We start from the raw sequence: 7891 nt of genomic DNA, 5'->3' as shown, positions 1-7891 counted from the left end.
CCTGCGCACCGCCGCCGCCGCGGGCGTGCATGCTCGCTGGCGGTGGACAGGGGTCACGGCGCAGAACTCGCACGGCGTGCACGCCATCCACGTCCTCCCACCCGCCATGCTGGCGCGCCAGGTGGAGGTGGTCATGGCCGACGTCGGCGCGGCCGCGGTCAAGACCGGCATGCTCCCCGACGCAGCCAGCGTGGTGGCGCTGGCCGCCGCCCTGCGCGCCTGCCCCGCCCCGGCCCCGGCCCTGGTCCTGGACCCTGTCCTGCTCTCAACCACGGGGGACAGCCTGGCGCAGCCGGGGGTGGAGGCCATGCTGCGCGAGCACCTCTTCCCCCTGGCCACGCTCATCACGCCCAACCTGCCAGAGGCCGCCGCGCTGCTGGGCGACGGCCGCGCGATCGTTGACCTGGAGGGCATGCGCGCCGCGGCGCGCGAGCTGCACGCCCTGGGGCCCTCCTGGGTCCTGGTCAAAGGCGGGCACCTGCCCGCCGAGGCGCGGCGCGAGGCGGCGGGGCGCGGCGCGGCCGCGGCGTCATCCGGACCGGAGCAGCCGTCGCGGCAGCAGACCGTGACAGACGTGCTGTTCGACGGGCGCACGATGCTGGAGCTGAGCGAGCCGCTGGTGGTGTCGGACAACGTGCACGGCACGGGGTGCTGCCTGGCTACGGCCATCGCCTGCGAGCTGGCGCGCGGGCACAGCGTGCTGGCCGCGGTGCGCCGCGCCAAGCGCTACCTGTGGCGCACGCTGGAGCGCTCGCGCGGCCTGCCCCTTGGCGACGGCCCGCAGCGCACCATGAACTTTGGCTGGGCCACCGCAGACTGGGCCGCCGATCTGGCCGCCGCGGGCGTGCCCATGCCGCCGCGCGTCCCCAACGCCGCCGACCTGCGCCTCTACGCCATCACCGACCCTGCCCTCAATGAACGCGCGGCGCGGAGCCTCATAGACGCCGTGCGACTGGCCATCGACGGCGGGGCCACGCTGGTCCAGGTGCGCGACAAGAACTCGCCCGCCCGCGCCTTTGCCGCCGCCGCCGCCGAAGCCCTGGAGCACGCGCGCGCGCGCGGCGTGCCGCTCGTGATAAACGACCGGCTGGACGTGGCGCTGGCCATCGGCGCCGACGGCGTGCACCTGGGGCAGGACGACCTGCCCGCCGCCGCCGCGCGACGTTTGCTGGGACCCGACCGCATCCTGGGCGTGTCGGTGAAGACGCCGGAGCAGGCCGCGCGCGCGGCGGCCGACGGCGCCGACTACGTCGGCTGTGGCGGCTTCGCGCCCACCAACACCAAGGCGGGCAACCTGACCGTCGGGCCGGAGGGCGTGGCCGCAGTCGTGCGCGCGCGCGTGCTCCCTGTCGTCGCCATTGGCGGCATCGGCGAGGGCAACGCCTCGGCCGCCCTGGCGACCGGCGCCGACGGCGTCGCCGTCATCTCCGCCATCTTCGGCGCGCCGGACGTCGTGCGCGCCACCAAGCGCCTGCGCGCGGTCGTGGACGCAGCGCTCACCGCGCGCGGCCTCTCGGAGGGGGGGGAGGAGGCCTGAGCTTGGAAGGCGCGCAGTGAGGGGGGGTCCAGATGCGCGCGGGAGCGTGTGTGGGCGTGTGAGATCCGCGTTCGTGGGCGCGAGAGGGATCCATAGGTGCGCTTGCGCATGAGAGGCGTGCGCGGGCACAGGACAGGCTCCCATCTCCCCAGTCCTGTCAATAAGAATGTACCGAGTGGCGCGAGAACAGTGTGTGCCAGTTTTCCATCGCGCGTGTAATGCAGCCGTCTGGACCCTTCTTTGAGTACATGAAGCAGAAGTACAGACCGGCAGTGGCACGATGCAGGCCAGCAGGATTATTAAACAAGGCCAATGAGACAGGGCTGTCAGGGCAGAGACAGCTTGGCGGCGGTGGCCTTGGACCCGGCGGCGTCGCGGGAAAGCGTGGCGGGGTCGCACCAGGGCGTGCGTTTTGTGTCGCAGGCCAGACTCACACCAATCATCACGGCGCCCTGCCAGGGCTGCATGCGCTCCAGCCTGAAAAGAGGAGGAGGTTGGGAGATGGGGGAAGGGGGAAATAACGGGGTGATGGGCTGTGTCGAGAGCAACAGGGTGGAGTTGATTGGGATAGACGCGACAGCTTGGACTTGTCTATACCGCAGCCGCCTTCCCTCCCAGGCACGCCAGTGAAGCATTGCCACGCCGCTACCAAGACCCCAACACGCCTGAAGCGGGTGGTGCTCAGTCCGGTGGCGGTGTCGCGCAGGAATTGGGGCTGGCTGCTCATGATCTTGGCCGCGCCAAACTCTTTAGTTGGCAGCACCTGGAAGTACTCCATGCCCAGGTCACCCCCCCGGTCCTTGCCGCGCAGCTGCTCATATGGGCATGATCAGTGAGGAGGGTGAGGCCCTGAATGTGCTCGAGGATGTGGTCCCAATGCTTGGCAAAACGTCGTCTGGTTGCCGATGTCAGTACAGCCAACGCTTCACATCATGCCCCAAGTGCCCATCCAATTGCAGGTAGCGCAGGAGCCCTGCTCGACACGGTACACCTCCCGGCGATGACGATCACCACTCACCTCTGCCGCCTGTTTGTGGCGCTGGTGGATGAAGTAAGGGCCGTGTTGAGTTCCCCTGGGCACATCAGGGTACTGGGGAGGCCACAACCCTGCGCAGGAACAGCAAGAGATTCGAAAATCGTTGTACAGGGTGCCATAAGCGCGCAGACCCGTCTGGCAGCCTCACCGGGTGTTGGCGATTCCACTCGCTGCTCACAAGCAACAAGCCTCGGCCCCAGAGCCCACTACACCCCCCAAATCATTTTCCATCCGCAAGGGACACACACCATGGTTCTGCAACCGCAGCTTCAGGTTGTCATCCTCCCTGCCCCACCCCCAGAAGTCTGTGCCAAAGCCATCGACACGGCTGATCTGCTGCTGGCTGATGCTCAGGATGCCTCCAAAAAAATCCTGCGAGGGTTTAATGGAAACGTTGAGATCATGCTCCTGAGAGGGAACAGGAGGGGAAGGTCTGCCATGCATGCAAATTTAACGTTGTTTCATTGTTGCAAGCAAATGCAGCAGCATCCCCAAAGTCTGGCTCGCACTGTACCCACCATGCCGGATTCCTAGAATCAGCCCACTCAGTCAGGCTCTGCATTTGCCCACACGAGGCAATGGCGTCATGCCCCTACGCCCCACACATACCTCAAAGTTGGCCTTGGGGTGGATGCCAAAAGGGGTGAGATGCAGCGGAACTGGGCCCGATGGAAATGCATACCGTATTCCGCTGCCCGGCCTGGGGATGGTGTCGACATCCTGGAAGATGAAGTAGTCGTAGGCGGAGCCTTGCAAGAGCAGCATGGCGGCATTCAACAGCGCTCCCCGATTGAAGAGATACATGTCGGCCTGTTCGTGGGTTTTGCGAGGGCTGCGATTGATGCACAGGCAGCTGCTGGCATCAACTTTGCCAGGATCCGGAGAATACTCATCAAAGCTGGATTTGAGATGGTCGGTCTCGGTGCCCAGCACCAGCACGTCACCCTGCACACCCTCGTGTCATCCCCACGTCGCACCTGTTCCACTATGAAGATGTCATACGTCAGTTTTTGTTCGTCCAAGTGGGTTCTGAGGGCAGGCATGAGCTTCTGCAGGTGCTCCTGCCGATCTCGGTATGGAATGAGCACAGCCAGGGTGTGCTCCGTGGTGTTCTGGGGTGCCTGGACCCCAAGCCGGCAGAACCGCTGCATGGGAACGTTGCCCAATCGTTGGCTCCTGTAGGCTCGCTCCAGGCCCTCCCCGGATGAGGACAAGTCAAGGCCCAGGGGCTGCAGAGGGCAGCAAGGAGGGGGATCCCGTGCTGAGCCTGCCACAGATTCACTTGGATGTGGTGGCTGAACTACGCGTCCATGGGCTGGACGTACCGATAGTCTGAGCACCAAGAGCACCACTGCTGTACATACTAGGCCCCCTGCCAGCAGCGTGCCCCGCCTGGCCAGCACGGGCACTCCTGGTCGGTGTGGTCGGGGTCCCCTCATCGTTCAGGTGCAGGCGGACGCTCACGACCCATGCCTCAGTTTATATATGTGGACCAAAATAAATTCCCATATATCGCGAGAAGGAATCACTGCATCTATTTCACAATCACGCAAAATGACACTGATACACAGGGTTTCGGGTGTCGCACCGTGTATCCCTCAGCACGCACAGCACTCGCACTTGCAATGGTCGCACTCATTTCCGGCACCTTCACCCCACTACCCTGTGCTCACATAATACTAGGTCTCTCTCAATGGTTGTTGACATGAAATAGAATGCACATTATGGAGGAGCGTCGTTGGTAGTACTGCACTGGAATGGCAACTCCCGGTCGGGCGAGGCAGAAAAGCAAGAGGGGAGCGACGAGCACCGTTGTGTGGCCCAGTGAGCTCACACAGGATGTAAGCTACTCGTTTTATGTGAACTAGCGCATTATATGCGATCAAATGCATGGATGTCGCGCTCAGGCTGCTGTGGTTTCCCTGCCCAGGTCATTGCCTTGTCAGAGGATGCCGGCACCAAGCTTGCGGCCTTTGCTACAGCCTGGCTGGAGATGTCCACATCCAACCCCCCTGCCTCACGCGTCCAAGCCGTGTGTAGTCTCGCTGAAAGGGCAGCTCTCGAGGTGGCCGGAAGAGCAGGAGTTGCATGATGCATGGGGTCACATCTTGTGCACGACAGCCACCCACGGAGGTTCCCCTTGCAGAGACCAACATACTCGCACTCTTTACTCCACAGGATGATGGGCCAGGTTCCAATACGACACAAGTGATAGGCATTCTCGGGCGCACACTGCTCGTGCCCGGCACAAAGCCCCTGCACCAGCCCATCCAGGCCCTCCTGCGACGGCTGCCTGACACCCCTTGGGCGGGAGCCCAGCTTTCAGAGCTGCTGCACTCCGCCTGCTCTGCTGATTCCCTTGAAAAGGGGACCAATCAAGCAGCCCCCGGGAGTCGGTCCGGCCTTCCCGCCGCACTGGTATCCTGCCTGGGGTCCTCAGCCCTGGCCAGCCATCTGAGGCTGCAGGCCACCGATCTCCTGCCGGCCCTGTGCGCTAGCATCGAGCATGCACTTCCAGTAGCGCACGACCAGGGCCCCAGCCGACTGACCCAGGATCAGCTGGAGGATCTTCTGGACAGCAGTGAGTCCCTGGGAGGGCTATGATACTGGGTGCCTCAGGCACTGAAAGGGGATATACAGGCCGATGACTGGTGCTGCCAGATGTCATTACTTTGTGCAACAATCACTTGCAGGCTGTCCATACCCCTTACAACATGCATATCAGTATTATCATCAGCATGTCCCAGAGAATAGCAACACGCTGACCCATGCATCACCCCCCGTCCTCCTTAACCCTCAGTCTCAGGACTGCACGGAGTCCTAACAGCAGCAGCGAGCAGCGAGCCGCTGCCTCTCCATCTCCTGCTTTGCACCTCCGCCACTCTCCATGCCGTGCTGTGCTCCAGCATGGCGCTGCGGGAGGTGCTTTCCTCGGCAGCCACGGCCATGCTCACCACACTGCGCGCAGTCCTTCCCTCTCAGGCGGCCACGGCCCTGCACTGGGCCCAGGCCCTGCAGCTGGGAGCGCAGAGTAGCCTTGCTGAGCCTGGCGACCTTGTGTCTGCATCTGAGTTGGAGGCATGGAGGCAGCTGGGAAAGTTTCGCGCCGACCTTGCAGCTCGTTTGACTCCCATGTCACGCATCTGCGCCTGTCGAGGTGAGGTTGTACACATTGGGTCCATCACCTCTGCCGCCGATACAGGTCCTGCCCAGAGTGGAAGGAATGCTATATACGCAAGTATTGGGGTTGATGCTGCTCCCATGATCTCACATGATCGCAGCACCCACAGATGCCCCCATCCCCACCACTGCATTGCAGGTGTGATTGAGGCGGCACCTCCAGGAGTTCTCAGTGCCGATCTGTCCAGCAGCGCCGCACCAGAGGCACATGCATGGCAGCTCCTTGTGCATGGCGCACTGCCGTTCTTCATCGATGCGGTGCAGGTACGAGATGGAGTGGGAATGCCCGGCACCGATGTTTTTGTGAGCATGCTGCACCCGACCCTGGCCGAATGTGTCATCCTCCTTACAGCAGTCACTCTAATGTACCTCCCAGCATGACCCAGCCATCCACTCCATCGTACCCCCCAAAACCCACAGACGGCCCAGGATGCGCCATTCCGCTACGTGGCGGTCACCGCCCTCTCCGCCGGACTTGCGCGACTGAAGAAAGTATGGCAGTGTCTGCAGGCTGAGAATGGGCAGGCTGTGGACTGCCCACGGCCAGCTCTGCTTGCCAAGGATATCCTGGAGCATCTCCTTGCCGTGCTGTGGCCCTGCTGGGAAGTGCGTATAGGAGTTGTGGATTTTGGAGGGGGCGGCTGCTGTGTATCTGGTCAAGGTCCGCCATCACAGCACGGACGAGACTGGCAGCATGCAAGCCTGCAATTCTTGCTAGGGTAGCCGAGCCGCCCCGCAGCACTGAGGGTCACAGCGCGTGTGCTGGCCCTGCTGTGCCGCCACCACACTCATGCATCTCCCTCTGCGGTCACAGGACCCCATGCGCCAGGTGGCCAAGGAAGCGCATGCCACATTTGCGGTGCTGCTGGACATACTGGAGCTGCAGTCGGCGAGGGAGGGGGCTGCCGTAGGTGAGTGTTTCTTGGAAGGGGTGCCAGATGAACTCCACTTTTACTCATGCACATGAGAGGAGATTGATACTTCACAAGTGGCAGTACTTCTTGACACCTTCTGCATGCCCCCACAGGTGACTTCCTCGATCAAGTGGCAGTAGAGTTGTTAAATCAGGGTACGAGCCTGGGCCAACAAGGGTGAAGGCTTCCGGACAATGACTTGGCAGCATGTGGTCCCGCTTGCATGGGAAGAAACCTCTGACCCCAAAAAATTCAGGCTCGCATCAATGGTCTGGGGTTCACCTCTGCCCCATCCACCAATCACAGGTGCCGGGCACAAGGGGAGGTACGCCCCCCTGGCCGCCATCGCCCCCCGCCTCGGCTACCACCGCATCCTGGCGTTGCGCCCCCCCCTGGTCCTTGAATCCCTGGCCCAGCTGGGCAACAACCGGCTGTGCACCTCCGTCTGCGGCCTGCTGAGGGCGTTGTGGACTGCAGCGTCCCACGATCCAGAGGCATCCTGGGTGCCGGGGACGGTGCAGGACACTTCTACAGCACTCATCGACGGCCCAGACGCCCTGCGGGCAAACCTGGCAGCCCATGTCCTCCCTCTGCTCTTCGGCATCCATCCCGGGGCCTGCGCCGCCCTGCTGGCTGCCCTGGATTCGCAGGGGCCAGGGGCCCCCGTGACCCCGGACCTCCAATCGGCGCGCATGGCCGTGCTCGCCGCCGGCCACGCCAGCGGGCTTGTTACCTGGGAGGGGGCCGCAGCGGGCGTGACCCCGAAACAACTACACGCCCACGTCTTCGCCGCCCTGCAAACCAGGAACGGAGAGCAGAGGTGACCTGGGTGTGGATTGGTGCGGGAGCGTGCAGGGAGGGTAGCAGATTTGGGAACCGGCAGATTAGGACCAACATGATGTCGATGCGCAGCAGACGCCACCCACGACTCCCACGTCAGGCTGGCTGCGGCGAGCCTGGTGTGCACCCATCCCAAGGCGCTGGCCCCCTTCACCCCTCGGGAGCTGGGCCTGGTCCAGCTCTGGGCGGAGCTGGAGATGGTCTGCGACTCCACGCCGCACCGCGAGAAGGTGCTGCGCCTGCTCTCCAAGGCAGGCGCCAGGGTGCGGGGTCTCGCGGCCGCCGCGCGCCAGAGGGGAGGTGTGTAGGAAGGTGTGGGAGGGAGGACGAGGGCCATGGTAGACAAGGTTGGGGGGGTGGGGGGGGGGGGGGGGGCCCCCAAGG

The 7891-nt window shown here is 63.6% G+C and overlaps 3 protein-coding genes across 3 annotated transcripts in view; 2 read left to right on the top strand and 1 right to left on the bottom strand.

The window, feature by feature from the left end:
* The window catches only part of F751_6799 (Thiamine-phosphate synthase), a gene marked incomplete at both ends in the record, with an annotated part of 4430 nt that extends 2893 nt beyond the window's left edge, over positions 1–1537 (top strand). Inside the window, 3 exons of the mRNA XM_011398407.1 lie at positions 122–190; positions 293–463; positions 548–1537. Of these exons, the coding sequence (XP_011396709.1) occupies positions 122–190; positions 293–463; positions 548–1537 (1230 nt within the window). The remainder of the gene's footprint in view (positions 1–121; positions 191–292; positions 464–547) is intronic.
* A 326-nt stretch (positions 1538–1863) lies between these two features.
* On the bottom strand, positions 1864–4012 carry F751_6798 (Beta-1,4-galactosyltransferase 7; the record flags this gene model as incomplete). Its single annotated transcript, XM_011398406.1, has 6 exons — positions 1864–2014; positions 2203–2348; positions 2556–2644; positions 2822–2945; positions 3183–3383; positions 3551–4012. The coding sequence occupies 6 exons, from the start codon at positions 4010–4012 to the stop codon at positions 1864–1866; spliced, it is 1173 nt and encodes a 390-aa protein (XP_011396708.1).
* A 1832-nt stretch (positions 4013–5844) lies between these two features.
* F751_6797 (Uncharacterized protein) overlaps positions 5845–7891 on the top strand; it is a gene marked incomplete at both ends in the record, with an annotated part of 10873 nt that continues 8826 nt past the window's right edge. The window contains 5 exons of the mRNA XM_011398405.1: positions 5845–5892; positions 6174–6245; positions 6568–6664; positions 6974–7487; positions 7608–7807. Coding sequence (XP_011396707.1) covers positions 5845–5892; positions 6174–6245; positions 6568–6664; positions 6974–7487; positions 7608–7807 — 931 coding nt within the window. The remainder of the gene's footprint in view (positions 5893–6173; positions 6246–6567; positions 6665–6973; positions 7488–7607; positions 7808–7891) is intronic.

This window comes from Auxenochlorella protothecoides (genome assembly GCF_000733215.1).
Source record: "Auxenochlorella protothecoides strain 0710 unplaced genomic scaffold scaffold97, whole genome shotgun sequence".
Taxonomy (NCBI): Eukaryota; Viridiplantae; Chlorophyta; class Trebouxiophyceae; order Chlorellales; family Chlorellaceae; genus Auxenochlorella; species Auxenochlorella protothecoides.
This window is presented reverse-complemented; position numbering and strand designations above follow the sequence as displayed.